The sequence below is a fragment of the Enhydra lutris genome, unplaced genomic scaffold (genome assembly GCF_002288905.1).
Source record: "Enhydra lutris kenyoni isolate GAN:26980312 unplaced genomic scaffold, ASM228890v2 scaffoldscaffold56, whole genome shotgun sequence".
NCBI classification, from domain to species: Eukaryota; Metazoa; Chordata; class Mammalia; order Carnivora; family Mustelidae; genus Enhydra; species Enhydra lutris.
Window position 1 is genome coordinate 8,181,941 of NW_019154140.1, and position 27,452 is coordinate 8,209,392.

Here is a 27,452-nt window from a genome sequence, read left to right on the forward strand (position 1 = left end):
AGCAGAAAGTTACCTTTGGATTCATAATAAGTCAACATATACTTGATATCTGTACATTTTTTTTTCCCCAAGGGAAGAGAAACCATCTGCCCACAAAAAGCCTTACACACATACTGGAGCCTCCTGAAACAGCAGTTCCCAGGGCAGAGAACCACAGACACACTGTGAAACACCCAGCTTCTCAAACATGACAGGGTTTACCCATCACAGTCCAAAAGCCAGAGTCACACTTAATGAGAATACCTAAATTATTCCCATTAAAGTTAGATATGCCACAAGGATAGCCCCTGTGACGATTTTTATTTAATATTGCTTTGGAAGTACTAGCCAGCTTAATTACAGAAGAAAAAGGAATGAGGTTAAAAAAAAAAACTGGAAAAGAGGTAAAAAATATCATTATTTATTTATGAAATCATAGCCTACCTGGAAAATCCAAGGACATCAACTGCAAAACTGATACAAATAAGACATTTTAGCAAAGTAGGTACAAGTTAATATACAAAAAGCCAGTGAACAATAGCCAATTAGAAAATATAGGGGAATAAAATATATCCTTTACAATAGCAGCAACAAAGTAAACTAACCAAGAGTAATCTTAATAAAGGTGCTAGATCCTTCCCCAATACTAAAATGCTAACAAAGAACACAAAAGAAGGCTTGAATAAATGGAAAGGCATATTCTATTTTGGGGTGGAAAGACTCACTACCATAAAGATGTCAACTCTCCATAAATTAATCTATAAATTTAACACAATCTAATAAAAATACCAACAGACTACATAATCTGAATATAAAGTTCACAAGGAAATTTTTGCATCATGAATAGCCATGAACATTCTGAAAAAGGTTAGTGAGAGAAATACTTCTATCAGATATAAAACCATTAAAAGCTACAATAATTAAAATAGTAAAATCCACGGGACACCAGCACATATGTAGGCAATTTGATCCAGAGAACCAAACAGAGAATCCAGAAATAGACTCAAGACATTTAAAATGTTAGTGTCTGATAAAGATGGCATTGTCTATCGGCAGGGAAAAATGGATTATACAATAAGTGGTATTGAAACAATTATGTAACTGCTTGAAACCAAAATAATGTATCTCTGCCTTGGTTTTTACACTAAAATAAATCCATATGAATCAATTGTGTTTAAATAAATGGAAAAGGATACAACCATAGATGTATAATATAGTGGAGAAAGCATTTGTCAGAATAGCACAAAATTTCCCAAAGCATAAGAAAAAAGACAAATTCTGTGAACATGAAAATCCATAATTTCTGCAGAGCAAAAACCACCATAAACAAAGATAAATGGTATGCAGGGGAAGTATCTGCAAATCCTATCATAGACAAAGGGAATAATTTGCTTAATATATACAAAATCTCTGCAAATCGATATGAAAAGAACAAAAATCTAATAAGAAAATCGGATGGTTAACATAAAAGGAAAGATAAATGGCTCTTAGACATATGAAAAAATAGTCAACCTCACAAGAAAATTGAAACTACATTTAGATATCATTTTTAAGCTACAGACTGGCAAAGAATCCAAACATCTGATTATACATCTCTGGCATGGTTGTGGGGAAGTAGGCCCTCTTAGGTGTAACTGTAAATTGTTGGTACTTGTCAAAATTAAAAATGCATATAATTTCTGATCCACTATATTTGCACACATACAAGATGAAGTATGTACAAAGTTATCAACTATAGCATTGTTTAGAGTAGTGAAAGTTTACAAACAACTCAAACATCTATCACTAGAAGACTAGTTAAATAAGGATGGCCTTGAGGCACCTGGGTGGCTCAGTGGGTTAAGTGTCTGCCTTTGGCTCAGGTCATGATCCAGGGTCCTGGGATCGAGCCCCACGTTGGGATCTCTGCTTGGTGGGCGTGGGGGACCTGCTTCTCCCTCTCCCTCTGCCTACCACTCTCCCTCTGCCTACCCACTTGTGCTGTCAAATAAATAAAATCTTCAACAACAACAACAAAGTTATGGCCCATCCATACAATGGTGTATCATAGAACCAGGCTGAAGAGCTGTCACAAACATATTTGTAGGCCATGATTAAACTTGAAAAGCCATTAAAGAATTTCTATGCAGGGGTATTAGATTCTGGATTTGAAAGAAAGATCTCTCTGGCCTAGTATGGTACATAGATTGTAAGAGTAGAACTACAGTCGGGGAGGTCAGCCAGTGGCCTTAACTAGGGTGGTCACCAAAGACAAGACATCTATAGACTGGATAGAGCTTGGGGATGGACTGGGTGTAAAGGCGCAGGAGATGAGCCCCTGATGATAGGCCGGTCTCCAGCTTTGGTGGTAGATGGAGAGTGGTGGTTATACTTTGAGATAGGGAGTGCCAGTGGAGAAGTTGGTCTGAGTGGGAAGGAAAGATGAGTTTTATTTGGATGACTTGAGCTAGAGGTGCTAACAGGCAACCAGTTGACACATTCAGGTAGGTGTTTGGATACACAGCTCTAGGACTCAGGAGAGAGACTGGAATTATGGATAAATTTGGGAATCATGATCATATAGCTGATGTTCAAAGCCATAGGGAAGATGAAGTCATTTTGGGACATCCTATGGCATGAGGAAAGGAGAGAGTCCAGGTACTGGAGCAACCCACAGCTATGGCAGCAGAAGACAATGAGCTTCTAGAGGGGCCACAGGAGTATAGGGAACATGGGAGAGAAACCAAATATCACAGGACAGAAGTCAAGGGAAGAATGTGGAAGCATTTTCATGGTGTCTCTTACTTCATTATATCCTTGACATAAACTGGGTTTTATTTTTCTTTGTTTCCTCTATGTCTGCTCCATCCCTATCTTCAATCAATACAAGGTCTTGCACATAATAGATATGTCTGTGAATAATTAAGGGCACAAATGAGTAAATTCAATCAAAGCTGGTTTTTATACCACTTGGGTTGAAAACTTTGTAGCTGCTCCCCTAATTGGGTTTCCCTGCAGCCACTGTGTAATGTCTCCACATTGCTGCGGCTGCCTCTCAAAAGCACAGATCTGGAACTACCACTCCTTGCCTTGAAAATCATCAAGCCCATCCAATCTCAATCCCGGGCTAGCTTAGCTCCTATAACACCTGGCTTCTACCCAGTGAACCACAGCCCCAGGGACCACTTTCGGGCCCATAAACATGGTCTAAGGAAGCTTACAGTGTTCTGTTCCCTTGGATTCTCCCTGGTTCCCCTACTCCTGCCCCGCCGTGGTAGTTCTACCTATCCTTCAATGTTCTGTTGAAATCCCTCTTAGCCCTGAAGGCCTTTCCAGACCTTCACTGCAAAGAACGTCTCCTTCCCCTGTTCTCCATTTTACTCTGCACCTGTACTACTGGATCACTTGCCCCGAATTGTGTTTGTTGTATATGCCAGCTCCTCTCTATTTACTCCTTTGTCTCCACTCTGGAGTGTGAAGAGGGATTTTGTCTCGAGGTCATCATCACACATCGGGACTCAGGGTAGTACCCTCGGTGATTGCTGAATGAGTGACAGACGGATGAGTGGACGGCAAGTCCTTGGTGCAGTACAAGGACTTAATCCTATTTATTTGAGCATGCCAGTGCTTTGCATATGGTCTGTACCCTGTGTTCTTAGTAAGATCCTCAGAAGCTTGTTTTATTCACTTTGATACTCTCACTGCCTAGTGTAGAGCACAGCCTTGCAGTAGCTGCTCGATAAATGTTTAAGGACTCAATAAATAATTACTCATTTAATTTGCTCCCAGAAGGGGCGCCTGGGTGGCTCAGTGGGTTAAAGCCTCTGCCTTCGGCTCAGGTCATGATCCCGGGGTCCTGGGATCGAGCCCCGCATCGGGCTCTCTGCTCAGCGGGGAGCCTGCTTCCTCCTCTCTCTCTGCCTGTCTCTCTACCTACTTGTGATCTCTATCTGTCAAATGAATAAAAAAAAAAAAAAAATTTGCTCCCAGAAGCCTCCAGAGAGGCCAATGGCTTTGGCAAACAATGTTTTGTATGTGTTTCCTGCCAGTTCTGAGAGCCCGCCTTAGCAGGGCAGTGACAAATGTGTCTTGGAAACATGGCACTACTGAGGGACTGTGAAGTGTGGCCGACAAACCGGATTAGGGCTGTTACAGTGGTAAAGCATTTGACACGAAGATGTGGCTCTCCGGGCAGAACCACAGCCCAGAAGAAGCCTCTAAGGTAAGAGAAGGCCGAGCAACTATAGAGGAGTGGGATCCCTCATTCCTCAGGGAGGGTCTGACGTGGTTTCTGTGTGCACAGCCCTCTGTGCTGGGAGAGCAAGCTCTGTGAAGGCAACTGCCCTAATAAAGGGGGTCTTAGGGAGGATTAGGAGGGGCTTCCTGGGGGGAGGGCACTTGAGCTCCCTTACTAAGCTTTCCGGAATGGGATGGGAATTGTAATAGCTTCCGACTGGTCTCCCTGCTTCCCCCTCCCAGCCTCCATCACTGTTCTCATCCCAGGAACCAGAGCGATGCTTTTGTCCCCCCCGCCCTGCCCCGTCTGTTTTTTTTTCGAACTGAAGTATAGTGGATGCACAATGTTATATGATTTTCAGGTGTACCAGAGCGATGCCCTTGAAGTGTGACTCAGATCATGTCACTCGTTTGCTCCCAATTCTGCAGTGGTTCCCATTTCATTCAAAATAAACATGGCTGCTGTTCCCTCAGAGTGAAAAAGAAGTCCTTCCCGTGGCCTGCAGGGTGCTGATCTCTCCCCGTCACCTCTCCCTCATCACTCCTTCTATCCCCTTCCCTCACCTGGTACCAGCCACACTGGAGACTTGCCGGAGCCTGAGGTTGGTGGGCATGCTCCCACCTTGGCTGTTCCCTTGCCCAGCATGCTCTCCTTACCCCATGGCTCGCATCTCACCTCCTCAAGACTACTCCACTGTCACCTCAGTGAGGCCTGATGTGACCTATTTTAAACGGTAACCCCTTTATTCTGGTGCTGTACCCTCTTGAAACGCATATTTCTCCATGGTATCTTTTACCCTCTAACATCCAGTATATTGTATTCATTTTTCATTTCTAGTCTGTTTTCCCCCAAGGTAATGTAAACTCCATGAAAGCACTTAAAAAAAATCTATTTTCTTCAGAACTGTATCTTTCATGCCTAGAACCGTGCCCAGTAGTAAGTGGCCAATTGGTTATCTGTTGAATGAATTAATGAATGAATGAATGCGGACGTGTCGCAGGCTTGAGGAAGTCTATGCGAAGGGCCTCCCGGCAGAGTTCCTAACAAACACTTGCCTGAAGAATGATTTGCAAGGAAAGCTCTTGGGGACTGCAGAGCTCAGGACCCTGCAGGAGTGCTCCTCTCCCACTGCGGGAGAGGACTCCGGCTTTACCAGGAATTGTCTGCAGGATCGAGATGTGCAAGGTGAGTCAGGAATCCCTTGTCTCTTTCCCCTACCTTTGCCACGCTTGCTCTCTGCACTCAGCCGATCACCTTCTCAGGGGAAGCCCACCGGCCTCACTTGTGTCTTTGGGCCGTTGCCATATTGTAAATCCAACCCCTCTGACTCCTGGCCAGCTGAGGCCTGAAGCAAGCTCTTTGGCGCCTCCTTGTGGCTTCTCTAGGAAAGGACCTCTCTTCTGGAAAGAGAGGCCCCAGAAGCCAACACAAGGACGCTCAGAACAGGGGTTGCGGAGGAGGAAACCTGATTCTCCCTGATCCCATGGCGACCCTGAATTACTGGCAACACTCCGCCTCTCACAGACATGGCCACCAGTGATCATGACCGTGCCCTCTGCAGAGCCCTGACGGGGGTCCCGGCGGGACTCCGGCTTTGGTTGTTCCAAGCTGGTCCTGTTTGAGGAAAGGATTTGAAGCGACAGTCAGATCCCAGGGCCTCCCTTGAGGGCAGTGAGGCCAGTAACTAGTATGTCTGGCTTCCACCTGCTCTGCCTCTTTCCAGTTCACAGCCAGTCAACAGTCTTGAGGGGTGACATGGCCACAGCCGGCTCAAGGCGGGGTGTATGGAAAGAGGGGAGGGTCTGGGTGTGGCATGGGGTGGGGAGTGATGGCGGCTGCAGGCTGGGGACTGGAGGGCTGGTGCCTTCAGGAAGCCGCCCGCTGGCAGCCCACTGTGTTTTGCAGGTAATAGAAACCTGTCTAAGCTACTATCAGTCTCCAAATGGGGAAACGTCCTGCAATGCTCCTGGGGTGTCTTGTGGACCTATAAACATGGATACAGCCGGGCCTCAGGAACCATCTGGTTGAGTTGCTTATAAGATTGTTTCTTGTTTTTCTATGTAATTTGTTTTACTTTCTGGCTTCTTTCCTTTTCCTTCCTCCCTCCCTCCCTTCCTTCCTTCCTGGAGAATACCCTAGTGGGGTGGGGGGGCCGAGGGAGAGAATCATAAGCACACTTTCCACTGAGCACAGAGCCAGACAATGGACTGGATATCTCATGACCCTGAGATCACGACGTGAGCCAAAATGAAGAGTCAGAAACTCAACCAACTGAAGCATCCAGGCGCCGCATCTTTCTGGCTACTTTTTCTTTTCTTTCCTTTTTTTTTTTTTTTTTTTTGGCTATTTTCAAGATGTTCCCTAATCTTTGGTGTCAACAGTTTGACTGTGATATGCTGTTATGTTTTTCTTTCCATTTATCCTGTTTGGGGTTCTCTGGGCTTCTTGGATCTGTGGTTTGTTGTGTTTCATTAATCTGGGATTCTGAGTGATCATCTCTTCAAGTATTTCTTCTGCCCCATTCGGTCTCCCCTCTTCTTCTGGGACTTCCATTACATATGGGTTAGACCAGTTGTCATTGTACCATACGTCTTGGTGCTTAGTTTTGGGTTTGCTTGCTTCTACTTTTTGGGAGACAGTCTGGTTCATTTTTGTTGATCTAGCTGCATTCACAGATTTTTTTCCCTCTGCTTTTGTCCTGTTGGATAACTCTGTTGAAGGAATTCTTCATTTCTGCTATTAAGGTTTTCACTTCTAGCATTTCCATTTTTCCATTTGTTTATAATTTCCTACTCTTTGCTCAAATTCCCCACCTGTTAAGCATGTTGTCCACCATTTCCACTAGACTGTTTATAGTAAATATAGCTATTTCAAAGTCCCCAATTGATAGTTATATGTTAGCCATGCTCTTTTGTATTTATTTTTTATTTTTATTTTTTTAGAAGCTAGCTCTTCCAATCATGCAGTCATGTTCATCCTTTTTCTGACTTTCCAAGTTGGCCTCCCCAGACCTTGGAAGACAAGACCCGGCACGGCTTTCCGCTCCCTGGCTCTTGGCTGGGTTGTCTTCAAAAGGTTTTTGTCCTCTCGACTTTACCAGTGCCTCCTTGCAGGTCGTGCTTAGGGCTTAAAGCAGGCCCTTTCCTCATGTCCCCTTCTCCACATTAATATTGGCTTGTCATCTTGGAGGCCCCAAGGCCACGGGCCACACAAGCAGATCTATGGCCAATCCCTAAATCTGGCTCAAAGAAATATGCCAAGAAGTATTCCTTTCCATGCCTCAGGCTTCCTGGAGTTTTCTTGGGGGGTGGAGGTGATACCTTATTTGACCACGTACATCAAGTTTGCTCTGACAAAAAAAAAAAAAATGAAGCTCGTGTATCATATCAAAAACCTCATAACTCGAAAAACACCATATATATCATAAAGAGACAGAGATAGAGAGATCTCTCTCCCTGGTGTCCAAACTTCTTGGCTTCCCACGTTGGACAATCCATAGCTTCTTTGCCTTCAAGGAGATGGAACCGTCGACAAAGCAGAAGAATCTGGCAGACACTCTGCTTGCTTGCCAGAGTGCTTGCTAGAGGATGTCCAGAAAGTCCAAGTTCACCATCACCAGACCAGGTGTAGCCACTAGGCACCTTAAGCCCAGTGCCAAGAGCCTATAAAAACGTACGAAACCCTTAAAATGTCATTGGCTTCAAAAAGTCTGTAAAAATATTAATATGCAATTGTTGACAAAACATAATACTGTCAGTTTCATTACACTGTCAAATTTAGTATTAAAATATCCTTCTTACATTTACAAAACTTGTTAGATTTCATCCCTATGCATGAAGATCGTTGAGGAGTCACAGCCAACGACATGTTAAAAAAACTCCTAGCCGGTTATTTCCAAAGCAAAGTTATATAAATCCTTTCAAATTATATAAAGCAGTCCATTTAGTGTGAGGGCATTTTATTGTGGGGGATACCACTGGGGCAAGGCATCCAAAGAAAGAATAAGCCTGGGACCTGAAAGGCCAGGAGCGGAGGGGTCGCCCGAGCTGTCCTGTGTGAGACCTGCATCAGGAACGCCTCTCACCTTCCTCTCCATCCTTGCTGTGTGCTAAGCCATTGCTCAGAAGTCATTTTCTACTCTGACATCATCAAAAGGCCAGCTGTTCACATCCCATATCCTTTTCTTCCTTCCAGAGTCTCAACCTTGAGTGGAAGCCTGGATAGCATGGTTCCTGATAAATAGAATCACTGGATTACGGGTTCTCTGAGGACAAGGTCATTTCCTGACCAATGTCAGGAAAGGTGCAGCTGGGCCAGCGGAGAAGAGGGGGAGGGTGAAGACCAAGTTCAAGATGGGGCAGACAGCTGTGTGCCAGGGAGAGTGGGGCAGACATCGGTGCTGGTTGGCTGAATGAACTCACAAAGGTAGTGTTGTAACTGCATCGAAGACAATTTCCAGAGATGGCCGCTTTGGCCCACACCATCTAGATCTGGAACTTTTGTGTCCCCCTGTCTTCCCTTGAGCCCTCACTCCTCAGAGACCTACACGCCTCTGCCTCCCACCCAATGACACTTGGCCTTGACTGGTACTTGATATCACCTTTTGTTCTTATCTTCTGAGCTTTCCCGCTAATTATCAGCACAACAGTTACTTATCTGTCCAGGACTGTGATTCAGTGAAAAGTTACCGGTGTCTGCCAGGTACTAATCGTGGCCGTCTCAGCTTGTTGGCTCCCAAAGGGTAGAGACACTTCTTGGGGAAGGCGCCCCGATGGGCATCTCCAGGTCAGGGGCTGAGTGGTCATGAGCTGGCTGGGGAAATGAGTTGGGGAGGGGTGGGTTTTCAGCATCAACACAGAAATGTTTAAAAATAAACACACCGCTATTTTATTTAAAAATGTACAGTTTGGGGACCGAAGGAGGAAAGTAGTGTTTCTAAGTTCTAGGACTACTTAGCGATACCCAGGATGTTTGTGTAAAAACACCAGCTGGGAACCTGCCTTTGAAACAAGTTTCCATGTGATGTTTAGTCACCCTGAAGTTTGAGAATTACTGACTAAGGGATGGAGTGGGGACTGAGATCGTCTCGATCCTTCTGGCTTTTTAGAGTTCCAGGAAAGGACTCATTGGACTTCTTACAAGCGAGCTCGGCTGACTCATCTGGGGCTTCCTGGTGTTCCTTTCTGTCAGCCACCAAGGCACTGAAAAAGTCAATTCAATTTTGGGTTGGAGAGCAGCTGAGAGGCCACCCAGCCCATCCAGCCCACCCAAGAGCTTCCCTCGTGGCCTCTGGGAGACAGTCCAGGGCATCGCCCAGCCTGGAACCCGATGTGGAACTGCTCACCGTAACACTTGTGCCACATCCTAGGGGCTCTACCTCTTGTCTCACATCACAGGGTACTTCCTCTTCCCTCCCCTCATCCTCCCCTGCTCCTTCCTCTCCATCCGGGTTCCTTCCTTGCCACTCCCTGCTTGCTCATCTCCTTCCCCAGAAACAGTTACAAGCCCTCTCGTCAGTCTGTCAGTCCGTCTGCAGCAGGGTGGAGGTCTGTGTGCGTCTGTGCTCGCTGCACCTTGGCAGAGCACGTGAACCACCGAGCTTGGGTGGCGCGGGAATAGTCCGCGAGCTGAGGAGGACAGAGCACTTAGAATCAGCCTTGAGATTCTTCTGCCACAGCAGACAGTGTTTGGTGCGTGTGGGTACTCAGTGATCTCACCTGTCAGACAGGAAGCCCAGGGGAGAGGTTTACAAGACAAGGCAGAGCCAGCTCTTGGTGGAGGGGGTCTGCTGGTTTTTGAGGGACAGGACCTTTCTAGTGTCCCAACCCATGGAGGGACGATGAAGAGCCCTTCCCCGTGTTCTAAGGGGACACCCCAGGGGCCTGTAGATGAGACAGGCTGTCCACCGCGGACAGGAGAATGGGGAAGGCGGTGTGCAGCCTGTCCCTACTTAGGAGACTAGATGGTGCTGTGACCTGGGCCCAGGGAGCTGCTGAGGGTGACAGGAACACTAAGAAGTGAGTGACCTGGGACCACACCGCAGCTGGATCTGAGGATCCTTGGTGAGCCAGGGGCAGGTGGCCAGAGAGAAGGTACCCTCTAGTAGGAGTGAAAGTGGAGTGTGTCTCCACGCAAGGAGCCCTTGCAAAGAAAGCAGCACAGCCAACCCCCGCCATGCCCCCAGGCAGCAGTAGCCCGGGCAAGCGGCAGAGAACTTTCATTAGAGAGTGGCCGATTCCCACGCCACAATAACGGGGTCCACTGAACCATTCCAGACCAACCTGACATGCAGGGAGGGGACACCCACCTGGGATGCGGAGCAAGACATAAGCAGCAGGGCTTTGCCTCTACACCTGATAGTATGATGCACTGAACAGAGTTGTATCGAATTAAGAAAGGGGGGGGAAGAAAATTGTATTCACTTAAATTCCCCTGGAAAGGGGAAGCTGTCTTTGCCGGGAACAATATTTTGATAAGTGCGTAAGCCTGAAGCTGAGATCCCAATGGAGGCCTGGGTGTGGGTGGAACAGCTCTGCAGGAGACAGGAAGGAATGAGTTCTGCATGTTACGCCAGAGAGGGTGAGAAAGGAGGCTGTCGTTCGGTGCTGTTCTCGGAGAAGCCCTTTTCCCATCATCCTCCCACCCCCTTCGTAAATTTTCAAGGGTCAAGTGGAGTGTGTATTCTTGATAGTCACACATATTTATGTGTGGGGGAAGAACAAAGGCCTGAGATTCAAGCAGATGCCAAGCCAAGCCTGGGCCCTGGCAGGGATGCAGAGAGAGGAGGAGCTCGGGGAGAAGAGACTCTACTATGGGGAGCCTTGGGCAAGTTTAGCCAAATCTTAGCGGAGCGGGGCCCCAGCTGACCTCCGGTTTCCTGAGTTCCGCCACAGTGTTGTTTTGGTTACGTTCAATTAATTCCGTTTGCCCTTTCCAACTCAGCTAACAACATACATACATACGGACACACACATATCTCTTAGCCACTCTCCGGGAACTGGAAGCCAGGTGTCTGTGTACCATCTGGGACCCTTGGGCCTGCTTCAGAGCCAAGGGCCAGCCTTGTTTGATCTTATCATGTCATCCTCTCTTCCCTAAGTCCCCGTCTGGAGGGCAAGGCAGTAGCAGCATCCTATAGCCTTGGTTCTGGTTAGATCTAGACTAGCAGACCTCAGTGCCCTCTCCCTGTCAAAGATCTATAGTTGGGGCAGGGTCAGGGCCACAAGGGGCAGCTGGGATGGTCTCCAAACATCTAAAAAGGCTCCTTGAAAGAGCCTTGAGTCTTCAACAGTGACATCTTCAAGCCTGGAGAGCCAAAGGAGTGTGGAGGCTCCCTAACTAGAAAAGCCTCCTGTCGGCCCACTGAGTCCTGCCCCTTCCCCTTAACAGTTCTTCCTGGGAACAATTCTTGAAGGCAGTAAGGAAATGAGAACGCCAAAGACAGGCCCAGGCCCGAGTGTCAGGTTCATCACAGGATTCTTGGTCTCCCTCATCTCTCCGTTCCTGCACCTGGTTCTCTCAACGAGAACGAACCCCCCCCCCCCAGTCTAGGGCAGAATTCACCTCCTAAGCCAAATCAGGAAACACGTGGCAGCTCAGGCAACAAGTGGGCAGTTAAGACTTGCATAGTGATCTTCTGAGACACTACGTGAAGTCCTGTGAGAGAACTGGAATGGTGGCGTGGGGACCCAAGCTGATGGCCGGTGAGGCGGCTGAGCGTCTCTGTCTGATCTGGTGTGATAAATGAGGTCGTTATGAATGTCGGCAAAGTGGTCTCTTGGGTTGTTGGTCTGAGACGGTGTGCACTCTGGCCCCTGGCCTTGGTGAGAAGGTCTCCCCAAATCCGGATTAACTGTCTAGGCTTACACCTTACCAGGTCTTGAGGGACTGTAAGCTTCTCCGATAGGAGGAAGGCACATCCAAGGCCAACAGCCGGGGAATGTCAGGGCACCCTCCAAGCTGGTCCCAGGGCAGGCTTGGGGGAGTCCTCTTTTCTACTGGGTGACTGGAGGAGGCCACATCAGTTCTCCAGATGGCCTCCATCTGGTTCTCCTGCTGGCTGGGGTGTGGAGGTCGAAAGCATAGAAAAGAGACAAAAAAGTTAGATACACAGAGGGAGATCAAGAAACAATAAGCTCCCCAAATCCGTTAGGCCCAAAACATTGGGTCTTGTTTTCTTGCCCTCTCAAATAGTTGTCACCACCGTCCTGTCACCTCGCTTCCCCTTGACCCTAAGCCTCATCTCCCTGGGGCTTCTCTGGCTGAGGGACAGCTGGAGGGGCGCTAGGATGGCCTCTGTTCTTCTAGGCATGTGTCCCAGGGATGCCCCACCCAGGGGAGGATGTGTGTATTCTTGACGCCCCCCCCCCCCCGAAGCTCCTGGGATCTCTCTTTTTTTTTTTTTTTTATATTTTATTTATTTATTTGACAGAGAGAGAGAGATCACAAGTAGGCAGAGAGGCAGGCAGAGAGAGCGGGAAGCAGGCTCCCTGTCGAGCAGAGAGCCCGATGCGGGCTCAATCCCAGGACCCTGAGACATGACCTGAGCCGAAGGCAGAGGCTTAACCCACTGAGTCACCCAGGCGCCCCTCATGGTATCTCTTTCTGAGCCTGGAGGTTACATGGTGGGAAGGATCAGGTCTGTTTATACAGACAGATCAATAGCAGGTGCTGGACCAACAATGCTCAGTTGCAATTTGAAACCTACTTGACCTGTCTGGCTTCTGAAGCCCATGTCTTGTCGTCATCACACACACACACATACACACACACACACACACACACACACACGCATACGCACGGGCTTGTGAGCCAACGGGCAGAGTCAAGCAGGGTGGCTGAAAAGACAGGCATCTTGCAACTCATGAGGTGAGCTTGGCCTGTCTTTGTCCTCACCAAGCTGCCAGTCTCCCCAGTCTGGCCATACCCAGTCTTGCTCCCAGTACCCCCACCCATCCCTTGGGCTGCCCGTCACCTACCGGGCCCGGCGCAGGGGAGCACATTCCCAGTGCTTGGGTGTGAAGTGCTCTGGGGACTGCCTGCTGAAGGGGCCACAGGAGTGGATGCGCCGGAGAAAGGATGGGGGTGGCTTGTTTTTCCTGGACTTTGGGTTGGTGATCACGGGAGTGTGCAAATGGATGTTCCACTCCAGGAGCTAGAGGAACCAGCAGAGAGGCGTCACAGAGACAGGAATTCATCCCCTCTCCAGAGCACAGCCTGACTCAGGGCTGAGAAGAGAAGGTAAGCCCCAGGGAATCCCTCCAATCAGAGACTCCTGGGACCCCCGAGTATCAAATTTCCTAAAAACTCCTTGAAAAAATTTTTTAAAGATTTTATTTATTTATTGACAGAGAGAGGAGACACAGCCAGAGAGGGAACACAAGCAGTGGGAGTGGGAGAGGCAGAAGCAGACTCCCCATTGAGCAGGGAACCCGATGTGGGACTCAATCCCAGGACCCTGGGATCATGACCAGACCCAAAGGCAGATGCTTAACAACTGAGCCACCTCAGTGTCCCAAAACTCCTTGAATTCTTATTTGCTAGGTTAGCTCCTCTTTTCTCCTTTGTTGTGGAGAAGCTGAACACTGAGCAAAAGAGCAAGGAAAAAACTACCGGAAGCCAGAGCAACAGGAACTCGAGACAGCACGCAGGGCTCATGACGTGAGGCTGAGTTGTGCCTAGAATGCTCTGGGTATCTTTTCCTTCGGCCCCTGCCTTGGCATTGCGTGAGAAGTGAGGGAACCCTCCCTGTCCCCTTCCTTCTCAGCCTCAAAACCAATGTAGCAAGTCAAGCTACCTATAGCAGATGATCAGGGCTAGGGGAAAGTGGTAGGAAACTGAGTTGAGAGGACTGCCCCATGGCCAAGGCTCCTCCAACTGCCCAATGTCGGCACTTACGCTGTGTGCCTCAGCACACAGCTTCCCCCAAACTCGAATCGCCCTCTTGGCTCAACCCTAGGGAGGACTCCCTGTGGGTTCTGAGCCAATGCTGTGATTTCCCAATCCCCCCCAAACTGTCAGCTAGCCCCCTGTGGACTACATTAACACTCGCTGCTTCTCTGAGCCTGCTAGAAGGGGAAAACGAAGCTGGCCCCCAGAGAGTATAAACAGGTCAAACGCACAGGTCAGGCCTCAAAAAGACTTTGTACTGTCAACGGCAACACCAAAACCCAGAAGGCTATGAGCAGAGCTGTTAAAATTGAGAAGGAAAATAATTCTAACCTAGACTTCTGTCTCCAGACAAACTGTCCATTCGGAGTGAAGGGACTGAGTGAAGACATTTTCAACCAGGGTCTCAGTGATTTTACCTGTCAGGAACCTTGAGCAGGAAGTGATGGGAAGAGACCTGGTATCTGGAAGCCAAGGGAGCTGTTCCCAGAGAGCAGCAGAGTGAGACTCCGGCATGTGGGTGCCAAAGACAGCTGTGACCAAGCCGGAAGAGCAAGTAGAACCCATAGGAGCAGGGCGGAGGGACCCATGAGGGAGGGAGAACTTGGGCACAAAGCTGGGACTGCAGGGTCCAGCTGCCTCCCCTCTCCCCAAGAGTCCTTCTTCTACAGCTCATTCTGAGGGCCTCTCTCTCTCTCCCAGCCTCCCCCATATATGGAAACTGGAAAGTTGCCCTTCCTCCCACTAAGGTACTTCCAGCCTTCGCCTCTTCTTGCCTCAGAGGCTTTCACCTGTCCTCTTAGTTCCTTTCAGCTGCCTGCTCCCCAGTTCTACTCCAGAGCCCCACTGGCTCACTTCCTGGCCCTGTCCCTCCTGATGGCGCTGACTTCTGGCAGGGGAGGCCCACCTTGGGGAATATGGTCGCCATGCTGCTCAGACACTCTCGGCGCTTCTCCTCCAGGTCCTTCTGCTTGTCTGCCCAGGCCTGCAGCCAGAGGTTCTGCAGGTGATCGATGTTATCCAGGAAGATGTAGAGGTTCTGGGCCTTGTAGGCAGTCTCAGTTTCCCGCACGACTTGTATGCGGTCAGTCACTTCCTGTCTGGGAGACGAGGGAAGTGACTTCGTGGGTGAAAGGGCTTCCCGCTCCCCCAAGTCTGTTAAGCAGAGAGGACTCCGTGTTATAAATGCTGACAGCAAGGAGAGCAACAGAGGCTGTTGAAAGCCAAGGAAAGCAGGAGACAGAGAAGTGCAAGGTGGTGGCAGGTGAGGAGCCGTGGGGCCTGGCTGGAAACAGGGAGAGAGAGTAAGGCAGGCCGGGGAGCATAGTAGGTGCATTAGGGACAGGGTGAAGGGAAGAGAGGAAGAAATAAGGGAGCGGGCTTTGAGGAAAAGCAAGTTCCTGACTTGCCAAGGCCCCAAGGCCAGACACCCTTTGCCAGTCCCCTCCTTCAGGGGACCTTGTCTGGGGGGACCTCTCCATCCCCATTCGCTCTGTGCTCCTCCTCTCTATTTAGGTGTTGGCTCTGCCCACACACGGCGGGGGGCTCGGGTGCCAGGGGTACCTACCGGAGGATCCGGAAGCGCCTGTAGAGGATGTACCTGTGGCACAGGCACTGCAGCCGAAGTGTGCCGAGCTCCATGGTGGTGGTGGTGAGCTCCAGCGCCTTGCTGCGCAGTGAGTGCGGCAGCCCTGGCTCAGCCTCCTTGCTCAGGAGCTGCAGGTTCTTCCTCTGGGCCTCTGCATCCATGTGGTATACTTTGCCCTTAAGAGCTGCCGGGGAGATATGCAACAGAGGCCGGGACACCTTTTGGATGGATGTCCCTGTGACAGGGAAGGAGGCCGATTTCTTGGGCTTCATGGGAACCTGGGAGGCCCATGGTTTCTGGGTAGACTTGGCGGAACGCAGGTTCCTCTGGTGTCTGGGGGCAGGCTGTGGGATATTAGGGGACCTGGGCTGCCGTGGCCTCCTGCCTTGGTGAGCAGACTGGGCCCAGCTTGGGGGAGGTGCCAGGGATGTCTTCTCCAGGTCTTTCCACCGCCTGGTGGTCGTGAAGATCACCCTGTCCACGTCCTCCCCTGACTGCTCCAGGTCTCTCCGTGGGCCCCCTTGCTCCTTTTCCTGCTGGCCCAACCTCTGCTGCTGCTCCCTCGCCGCCTCCTCCATCTCCCACTGCTGCAGTTTCTCCTGATGCTCCTGCTCCAGCAGGGCCCATTTCTTCTGCCGCTGCAGCCACATCGCCTCCTCCTCCAGCCACTGCTGCCTCTGCCTCTCCCAGCTGAGTTCTTCTTCCCAGTGCTCCATCTTGCTCTCCAAGACCACCTTCTTAGAGCTTTCTGGGGACAGCTGCATCCTAACATGGGACTTAATTTGGAGTCCTTCCTTCTCTTGGGCTGCTTTCTGGAAATCCTTGTGGTCTTTGACTTGGTGGCCTGGGGTCTCTGCTGCTAGTCCTTCCCATTTCTTAGGAAACTTGTTGTCTACTGGGGATAGCAACATGGGCTGGAGACACTCAGTGTCCTTGCTGCTGTACACATCGGCAATCCTTGCATGTGTGGTCATGGTGGAAAGTGCCTGAGACGTTGAAGGCCTAGTACCACTGTCCCAGGCTTCGGTCATGAAACCTGGGGGCAGTGAAAAAAGCAACCTCTCCTGCTGGGTTTTCTCCATGACTCTTTCTTTCTTTGAGAGGGTCTCTTTCTCAGTGGGGCCCAGGAAGTCTATCAAGATCTTGGCTGGTTCTTCTGCTTGATCTCTAGCAGACTGAGCCTTCTTCAGCTGGAACTCTAAGGCATGCTTTATCAGGAGAAGGTCATGGTATTTTCCCCCTAGAATTTCCACCTGCTTTAGTAGGGCATCCCTCTTGCTCTGTAGAACTTGGAGGGAATTCTGGAAGTAGAGCCTCTGGCTGCTGAGTTCTTTGGTCATCTCTATTTCCAGGTTCCTGTATTTGTTCTCTAGGTTACTATTCTCTTTGTGCTGGAGGGTTAAGGCCTTATTGAGGTTCTCCACCACAGCAGACATGTACCTGATGGCTCTGATCTCCCCCTGGTTGAACATGGTGGAGTCCAGGAGCTCCTCCAGCATGGACATCACCTCAGAGACCTTCATGCATGTAGTATGCTTGTCCTGGAGCATCTGCTCTGGGCTCAGTGGCTGAGGGTAGGATGCAGATCTAGGGGGGCTTTGTTCCCACCAGCCCTGCCAGAAGGTGTGTTTGGATACTAGGAGAGGTGGAGAGAACAAAAGCAATAAACTTCTATGGGTGCCACGGATTATACAGATTCTCTACACCCTGCTTGACCAAATTCCCTATCCAACCCTCTTAGGCCTTTGGCAAGAATAAGGAGCTGAGGCAACACGTGAGACCAGGGGAGATATTGTCAGGAGAGGTCTCTGCCAGGCTCAGAGCTTGCCCAGAGCTTGCCCACTGGGGTCTGCCAGCTCCAAGGCACCTGCAGGGCACATGGGGCCTGAAACTATCTAATTCAATGTATTTCTAATCCTACATATTTCCCTGGAGTAAATTTTCTTTTCTAATCATGCTACTTCCCAGCCTCAGTATCCATGTTTGGCTCCCTACTGTCAACTACCCAAACTCTGGAAGCCTACCTGGAACTTAGATTCCAGATCACCTGAGAAGTTTTGCTTCCCTTTCCCAGTCACCACTAGACTGTGTAGAGAATTTACCACATGATTCCGCCACTGTTCACACATTGGGTTTTTTAATGACTAATGTCTTCTTCCATTTGGGGGGTCATGAACTCTTTTGATACTTTGATGAAAGCAGGGACCTTCTCAGGAAAATGCACATAAGTACACGCCGTGCACTCTTCAAACCCGTTCATAGGCTTCAGCTCCTCAGGACTGGGTCATGGTCCTAGCAGTATTCCCTTGATCTATGTATGTAGGGCTACGAGAGTGATTATCTTGGAGCATCCATTCACTTGTCCATCCGACAAACATCACTGACAGAAAAAACACTAGCTAACTTTGGATGACAGGCTAAAGGGTACATGGAAATTAAGTGGCACTGAAGTCAAGCTAGCACTTAGCTAATATTGTCAGAGAGGCCATATGGCCTAATGGTTCAGAGGTTGAATTCTAGAATCAGATAACTTGGGCTTGAATCCCATCCTTACTATTTGCTTTAGGCAAGTTCCCTAACCTCTCAGTGCCTCTGTTTCTGAAAAATGGGGATCACCACAGCATCTACTCATTGGAATTCACTAAATCATGCATGTTTAGTGGCAAGCACAGAACTAGGTACCTAGTAAGTGCTCAGTAAATAATCCCTAAGAAGAAATGAATAGGACGCAGCCTTTGCCCTCCAGGAGTTTATAATCCAGTAGAGAAATGCATATAAATATAACTACATTTCAAGACATAATGTGCTAAGGATTGTAGGAGAGACTGTCTCCTTGCGCACCCTTCCCTGCTTCCTTCCTCCCCCAACTATCAATCTTGCTTGATAAGGATCCTGGCCATGATAATCAATGACAAAACCCTAACATGACCTACTGCTTATTAAGCCCTGAGCATGGTGCCAGATGCTTCAGACCCAGTGGAGCCCGGCATGTGGGCGGTGCGCTCCTCACTTTGTGTATGACAAGAATGAGGTTCACAAAGATGAAACAACCTGTTCAAAGTCACACAGCCCGAAATTGGCACATGGGATTCAAACTCAAGTTCATCTGACTGTGAAGCCCATGCTCTCGAGTAAGATTAAGAAGCCAGAAAACCCAAGTGTGGGGTCTGGTTTTGCCACAGTTTTTTTTTTTTTAATTTTTTTTTTTAAAAAGATTTTATTTATTTATTTGTCAGAGAGAGAGAGGGAGAGAGAGCGAGCACAGGCAGACAGAATGGCAGGCAGAGGCAGAGGGAGAAGCAGGCTCCCTGACGAGCAAGGAGCCCGATGTGGGACTCGATCCCAGGACGCTGGGATCATGACCTGAGCCGAAGGCAGCTGCTTAACCAACTGAGCCACCCAGGCGTCCCTTGCCACAGTTTTTTTGTTTTTTTGTTTTGTTTTATGGTTCTTTCTCTTTTCTGAGCTTTAATATTGTCATCTACAAAATGTAGGAGGAGGGGCACCTGGGTGGCTCAATTGTTAAGCATCTGCCTTAGGCTCAGGTCATGATTCCAGGGGGTCTTGGGATCGAGCTCCGCATCAGGCTTCCTGCTCTGCAGGAAGCCTGCTTCTCCCTCTCCCACTCTCCCTGCTTGTCAAATAAATAAATAAATAAATAATCTTTAAAAAGGAAAACAAAATGTAGGAGGAGTAAATCATCTCAGGTCCCTTCTAGGGCTGATACAAGTAGAATTTCAAGGTTGAGCCATGTTGTTGATTGACCATTTCTGGAGCAGCCACAGTTGAGAAGGTTCTGGAAGGGCCTCTGGCTGAGTCTCACCAGATTTCTTGGCTCTGCAGCTGGATTTGGAGTAAGGAAGGGATGTTCTTTGGGATCCAGCTACATATTCCATCCAGCCTTTCTGGCTTATTAGCCTTGATCTCCCAGGACCTCCATGAAGCTACAGCCCCAGTAAGCACCAACAGGGACCTGTCTTCACATTACTCCTCCCTCCACAGCTCAGATCTGCTCAGTGCTCAACTTGGGTTCAATAGCCCAACCCCTCACTACTGCCCCTCCATCTCAGATAAGGCTTTTGTTAATGGAGAAGAGTCAGAAAGACCCCCATAGACCCCAGTATGAGACCTTTTCCTCTGAGATGGCATCCACCCCACCAATCCCCCCTCCCCCCCACGCCTGCAACCTACTTTGTGTCCCTTTCTTTTGTCTTTCAATGAGAGTAGAGCAGAGGGAAATGAGAGACTCGATGCCTCCTTTGGTGGCAATGAGGGACAGAGGTAACACCTTCTCCATCACCTCAATCCATTCATCCAGAGCTTTCTCTTCTTCCTTACCCTTCCTGTTCCTGAGCTCATAGGTGAGACTGTCACCTGTAAACGGAGTGGAGGGTACAGGCTGAGTGCAATTGTCCTCTAGGGAGCCCTAAGGAGTCCCACAGCATGGGGGTTACATCAGCAGGCTTTGAGGTTGGATTGGATTCACCTCTTACTAGCTGTGTGATGTTGGGTAAGTTACTGATTTCTCCGAGCCTCAGCATACATGCCTGTGAGAGGGCTGGATGGAAATTAAATGAGATAATACATGTGAAGTGATTAACATGAAGCTTGCTGTGTAGAAAATACGCAATAAACGTTAAACTGTGTTGTTGTTTAACTATAAGCCCAGGGATGTGTCTGTCTTGTTTTGCTCTATACCTCCTTTGCCTAGTCTGGTATCTGGACAATTAAATGACTTAACTGGAGTGAACAACTCTGCTTAGATCTTGGGGGGAGCTGAAGGACCACAGAACTGAGAGCTCCTTGGGGGCAGGCAGTGTGAAGGGCATGGGGCCCATCCCTATACCACCTTACGCTGACACTGCAGCATCTGCCCAACCTCATGGCAGAAGAAGGTCTTGTGAAGGCATAACTCTGATCTTAATGCGGGTAGCACTAGCTCTAGGGCTGCGTCTAGATGGTCCACATTCAAGTGGCTATACCAATTGTTTACAGCTGGCATCGGTGCTGTTTGGCCCAGTGCCCATGAAGTGAGGGTCATTAAGTACTTTGAATATCACCTGTGGGTTCCTCTATAAACTACCTGGTGTGTTCCACAAAAAAACAAAAAACAAAAAACAAAAAACTGTTAGAACTAATAAACAAATTCGGTAAAGTTGCAGGATACAAAATCAACATACAAAAGTCTGTTGCATTTCGGGGCACCTGGGTGGCATAGTCACTTAAGCAACCGACTCTTGATTTTGGCTCAGGTCATGATCTCAGGGTTGTGGGATAGAGGCCACCATCAGGCTCCACATGGCGTGGAGCCTGCTGGGGATTCTCTCTCCCCCCTCCCTCTGCTCCTCTCCCCAACTACATGCACGCATGTGCATTCTCTCGCTCTCAAAATAAATAACAGTAAAGGTCTCTTTAAAAATCAGTTGCATTTCTATATGCTAACAATAAACTATCTGAAAAAGAAAAAAAATAATCCCCTTTACAACAGCATCAAAAATAATAATATACTTAGGAATAAATTTAACCAGGGAGGTAAAGGATCTCCACACTATAAACTGTAAGATGTTGATAGAAGAAATTGAAGAAGACACATATAAATGGAAAGGTACTCCATATTCATGGATTGGAAGACAATATGGTTTAAAATATCCATACAACCATCTTAGAGCCGTCTACAGATTCAGTGAAATCTCTAACAAAATGCCAATAGCATTTTTCATAGAAACAGAAAAAACAATCCTAAAATTCACAGAGAACCACAAAAGGCCCCAAATAGCCAGAGTGATCTTGAGAAAAAGAGCAAAGCTGGGGGTGTCATACTATCTGATTTCAAACTGTGCTACAAAGCTATAGTAATCAAGACAATATGGTATTGGCATAAAAAGAAATACAGGGACAAGAGGAATAGAATAAAAAACCCAGAAATAAACCCTTGCATTCATGGGCAACTAATATTTGACAAGCAAGCCAAGAATATGCAGTGGGTGAAGGATGGCTCTTCAATGAGTGATGTTGGTAAACCTGGACATTCATGCAAATTGGACCCCTATCTTACACCATTCACAAAAATTAACTTGAAGTGGATGAAAGACTTAAATGTAAGACCTGAAACCATAAAACTCTTAGAAGAAAACATAGGAAAAAACCTTCTTGACATTGGTCCTGGCAATGATTTTGTAGCTATGACACCAAAAGCAGAGGCAACAGAAGCAAACATAAACAAGGGGGACTACATCAAACTAAAAAGTTTCTGCACAGTAAAAGGAACCATCAACAAAACAAAACCCACTGGGTGGCTCAGTGGGTTAAAGCTTCTGCCTTCAGCTCAGGTCGTGACCTTGGGGTCCTAGGATTGAGACCCTCGTCAGGCTCTCTGCTTGGCGGGGCACCTGCTACCCCCCACCCCCGCCTTTCTGCCTACTTGTGATCTCTGTCAAATAAGTAAGTAAAATCTTAAAAAAAAAAAAATGATAAAGGCAATCTACAGAATGGGAGGAAGTATTTGCAAAGGTTTATCTGATAAGGGGACAATATCCAAAAGAAGGAGCTCATACAACTCAAGAGCCAACAAAACAAATAATCCAATTTAAAAAAACCAGGGCAAAGGCCACACAGAAGCTATGATAAAGACCAAAGGAGGGGGAACCCCAGGTGGCTCAGTCAGTTGGGCCGCTGCTTTCGGCTCAGGTCATGATCCCAGTGTCCTGGGATCGAGTCCCGCCTCAGACTCCTTGCTCCGCCAGGCGCCTGCTTCTCTCTCTGCCTCTGCCTGCCACTCTGTCTGCCACTCTGCCTGCTTGTGCACATGCACGCTCTCTCTCTCTCTCTCTGACAAATAAATAAATAAAATCTTAAAAAAAAAAAAAAAAAGAACAAAGGAGTCTGGCCTGTTCTCAGAAAGCTTTCCTTTCATGCGAGCACCCAGCTTCCAGAAAGTGGCCCCCTGAAAAGTGACAACAACTTAATTGCCCAACCATAGCCATTCTATGGCTACACAAGAGTCATACCCATATCCTTTTGATCAAATTTTCTGCACTAGCTCCAACACGTTCTGAACTGGTTTAAGTGTAAATGGCACAGAATCAGTGATCTAACAGCCTTTCGACTTGGGGAGAAAACTACCTACTGGTGGTTTCTCTCAGAGTTGTCCTGGTGTTGAGGAAAGCAGGCAAATGTGTGTCCCCCATTGTGCTGATAAATGTGTCCAAGCCATGTGTCAGTGTGGACCTGGCTGGGGCGGGACCAACTATTCCAGAGATGAGGAACCAGCCGTGCAGAAAAATCAAATGGCTTGCCTAAGTTCATACATCTCCTAAATGGTGGAGACAGACTCACATCTTCCCCACAGCCAGTAATTTTAACCACAGGGGTATTGTGACTCCTGAAGTTGAAAAGGAGCTTTAGTGAAAGTGACAATGGTCCGTGGCCCTGAAGGGAGGGAGGGCAGGAGGCCAACAGCACCAGACAATTATTAAAATAAGTATCCTGAGAGATATTGAGGGCACACTAACATTAGAGATGACAACTTTAAAATGACACCAATTTGGACACACTTCTTTTGTTACTTGTCATATTAACAATGTAGAGCCAGATTGTATTTATGATTCCTCTCAACCCTATGATTAAATACGTATATGAGAGAAAAAAAGGCAAAAGATCTGAATAGACATTTTTTTAAAGACCCACAAATGGCCAACAGGTACATGAAAAGGGGCTCAACACTACTCATTGTCAGGGAAGCACAAATTAAAACCACAAGGAGATATTACCTCATACCTGATAGGACAGCTATCATGAAAAAGACTAGAGATAACAAGTGTTGGTGAGGATGTGGAAAAAGGGGACCCTTTTGTGCTGTTGGTGGGAATGTAAGTTGGTACCACCATTTTGGAAAACAGTATTTAATCTAAAAATTAAAATAGGGACCTCGGTAGCTCAGTTGGTTGAGCAACTGGCTTCAGCCTAGGTCATGATCCTGGAGTTCCAGGATCAAGTCCTGCATTGGGCTCCCGGCTCACCAGGGAGTCTGCTTCTCCCTCTCACCTTCCCACTCTCATGCTTGCTGGCTCTCATTCTCTCTATCTCTCAAATAAATAAATAAAATCTTTGAAAAAAATACAATTACCATATGATCCTGCAACCCCACTTCTGGGTATATGTCCAAAGGGAACGGAAGCACTACCTCCAAGAGATATCTCTGTATGCCCAGGTTCACTGAAGCATTATCCACAAGAGCCAAGACATAAAACCAAGCTAAGTGTCAGCTGATCAATGAATGGTTAAAGAAAATGTGGTGTACACAATGAAATATTTATTTTTTTTAGTTTATTTAAGTAATCTCTACCCCTAATGTGGGGCTTGAACTCACGACCCTGAGGTCAAGAGTCCTATGTTCCTCCAACTGAGCCAGCCAGGTGTCCCCTTCATGCAATGAAATATTATTCCATCATAACAAGGGAAATCCTGCCATTTGTCACAACATGGATGGAATTTGAGGGTATTAGGCCAAATGAAGTAAGTTGGACAGAGAGAGACAAACACTGTGTTATCTCACTTCCATGTGGAATCTAAAAAGCTGAACTCACAGAAACCGATAGTAGATGGTGGTTACCAGGGTCTGGGTGGGGGTGGGGGCAATGGGGAGGTGTTGGCCAAAGGGTACAAAGTTTCAGTCATAAAAAAGTTCTGGGGGGTCTAATATACAGTGTGGTAACTGTGCTAACAATGCCATATTGTATGCTTGTAATTTACTAAGAGAATAGATCTTAAATGTTCTCAGCAGAAAAAAAAGGGTATCTTGCGAGACGATGAATGTGTTAACTAATCTGATTGTGACAAACACCGCACAACATATACATCTATCAAATCACGGCAATGTACATTCTAAATTACACAATGTTATTTATCAATTACGTCTCAATAAATCTGGGAAAAATACAAATAAAAAAATAAAAGAGCATGGGCTTGAATTTAATTTCAACCTTGGTAAAAAAATGAGATGTCATGAACAGACATTTCTGCAAAGAAGACATCCACATGGCCAACAGACACATGAAAAAGTGCTCCACATCACTTGGCATCAGGGAAATGCAAATCAAAACCACAGTGAGATATCACCTCACACCAGTCAGAATGGCTAAAATTAACCAGTCAGGAAACAACAGATGTTGGCGAGGATGCAGAGAAAGGAGAACCCTCCTACACTGTTGGTGGGAATGCAAGCTGGTGCAGCCACTCTGGAAAACAGCATGGAGGTTCCTCAAAGAGTTGAAGATAGAGCTACCCTATGACCCAGCGATTGCACTACTGGGTATTTACCCTAAAGGTACAAACGTACTGATGCGAAGGTGCACGTGCACCTGAATGTTTATAGCAACAATGTCCATAATAGCCAAACTATGGAAAGAGCCTAGATGCCCATCAACAGATGAATGGATAAAGAAAATGTGGCATATATAGATATAGATATAGATATAGATATAGATACACACACACACACACACACACACACACATACACACACAATGGAATACATGCAGCCATCAAAAACCTGAAATCTTGCCATTTGCAACGAGGTGGATGGAACTAGAAGTATTTTTTTTTTTTTTAAAGATTTTTTTATTTATTTGTCAGAGAGAGAGGGAGAGAGAGCAAGCACAGGCAGACAGAATGGCAGGCAGAGGCAGAGGGAGAAGCAGGCTCCCCGCCAAGCAAGGAGCCCGATGTGCGACTCGATCCCAGGACACCGGGACCATGACCTGAGCCAAAGGCAGCTGCTCAACCAACTGAGCCACCCAGGCGTCCCTGGAACTAGAAGTATTACGCTGAGTGAAATAAGTCAATCAGAGAAAGACAGTTATCATATGATCTCTCTGATATGAGGAATTTGAGAGGCAGGGCAGGGGGACATGGTGGATAGGGAGGGAAAAATGAAACAAGATGGAACCGGGGAGGGAAGACAAACCATAAGAGACTCTTAATCTCATGAAACAAACTGAGGGTTGCAGGGGGGAGGGGAGAGGGATGAGGTGGCTGGGTGATGAAAATTCGAAGAGTATATGCCATGGTCAGTGCTGTGAATTGTGAAAGACTGATGATTCACAGACCTGTACCCCTGAAGCAAATAATACATTATGTGTTAATTAAAAAAAAAAGAGAGATGTCACCACAGACCTGTGACTTAGCTTCATCACTCATGCAGCTAATGTCACAATCTACTATGTTCTGGACAGTCACACATTTGTCTGTCTGGGTAGACATGATTGCTGTGACGGGAGCAGGGGAAAGTTTCAGTAGAGAGGTGCTGTGCCTGCTGCCCCACCAGAGCCCACCTGGGGTGGGGTAAGGAGGATATGGGAGTGAGGGTGGGACCAGTGTCCAGCGGGGAAGGAGCCTGCCCCCGGGTACCCGGTCCACAAACTCACCCCAGTCACCCAGCCAGCGGAGAATTTCGTACAAGTGCTTCTCTTTGGTCTTAGCATCTTCGGAGAAGGAGGCAATTTTCTCCAGCAAGATGAATCTGTTCTTGCCCTTTCGTTCTGTCCGGTCAGATTTTGCCTTTTCTTTTAAATCATATCCTAGTTCTTCCTGGAAGCGGTTGATGACACAGTTGACATTGTCCAAGATGTCGGAGAGCTGGGAAGAAATATCCTACATGGGAGGCAGCAGATTTAGGGGTGTGAAGTCCGGTGCCGGACACCATGGCCTGGAAGGGGTGATCTCAGACAAGTCAGTTCACCTCTTGGGGCCTCCGTGTCCTTACTTGTAAACTGGGGATTGTTAGGGTACTGATGTCACCAAGTTTTTGTAAAGATTAAATGAATTAATATTTGTAAAGCACTTAGGACAGTGCCTGCCACATAAAATAAGTGTTAGCTCTTATTTATTTATTTATTTGACAGACAGAGATCACAAGTAGGCAGAGAGGCAGGCAGAGAGGAGGAAGCAGGCTCCCTGCCGAGCAGAGAGCCCGATGCAGGGTTTGATCCCAGGACCCTGGGATCATGACCTGAGCCGAAGGCAGAGGCTTTAACCCACTGAGTCACCCAGGCGCCCCGTGTTAGCTCTTCTTAATGTCCCTGTGATGACTAAGACCAGGTCAGGAAGGAAGAGAATACTACAAATGTAGTGTGTGCATTTCTTCAGAATTTTAAAATTTTCTAGGGACTTCTGGATATCTCGTAAGCATCCTGAAGCAACAGACTGAAAAACTGAGGCTCTAAGAAACCCTTGGGATCAGAGGGTCCCATTGAAAAAAAAAAAAAAACTGCACTAGAGAGTCATATGCAGGGTGAGTTCAGCCTTTGGCCATTTCTCTGTAAGCTTCTAGGGCTAACTGTGAAGGATGCTGACAGATGGCCAAGAAGAGGCCCAAATCAGAAAGTCTGGGCCCCTCCTCTTGCCCTGCTAAGACTTATCACTATGTGTCTCAGGGCCATCCTGGGTCTTCCTTATAGGCTGTTCCCTTCCTGTGCCCTGCCTCATGGGGGTTGTTTGATTTCAGTTTGCCCAACAGAGGCCAAGTCTCGGAGATGGATATTTTGGATTAATCTGTCTGCAAACCCAGCTTACTAAGGATCCCAGGACCCCTGAAGGCCCAGAGCTGGATTCTTGCCCCAATCTGTGGTCAGTTCCCAGTCTCCACATCAGATCCCAATAGAAGGGTGACTCCTTCATTTCAAGTACCTCCTGAGCCCGTGTTAGCTGGGCAGCCTCAATCCTTGAGATGATGGCTTTCACTGAAGCAGGGGTCATCAACTGTGGGGGCCTGTCTTTCTCCAT

The 27,452-nt window shown here is 47.7% G+C and overlaps 1 protein-coding gene across 1 annotated transcript; it reads right to left on the reverse strand.

The window, feature by feature from the left end:
• Positions 1-7,616: 7,616 nt before the first annotated feature.
• LOC111157958 (family with sequence similarity 186 member B) lies at positions 7,617-27,452 on the reverse strand. Its single transcript, XM_022519717.1, is given in 10 exon segments — positions 7,617-7,718; positions 7,720-7,799; positions 7,802-7,857; positions 12,069-12,254; positions 13,174-13,349; positions 14,991-15,183; positions 15,651-17,307; positions 19,863-20,045; positions 26,096-26,321; positions 27,357-27,452. Coding segments are annotated over 10 exon segments (2,955 nt in total).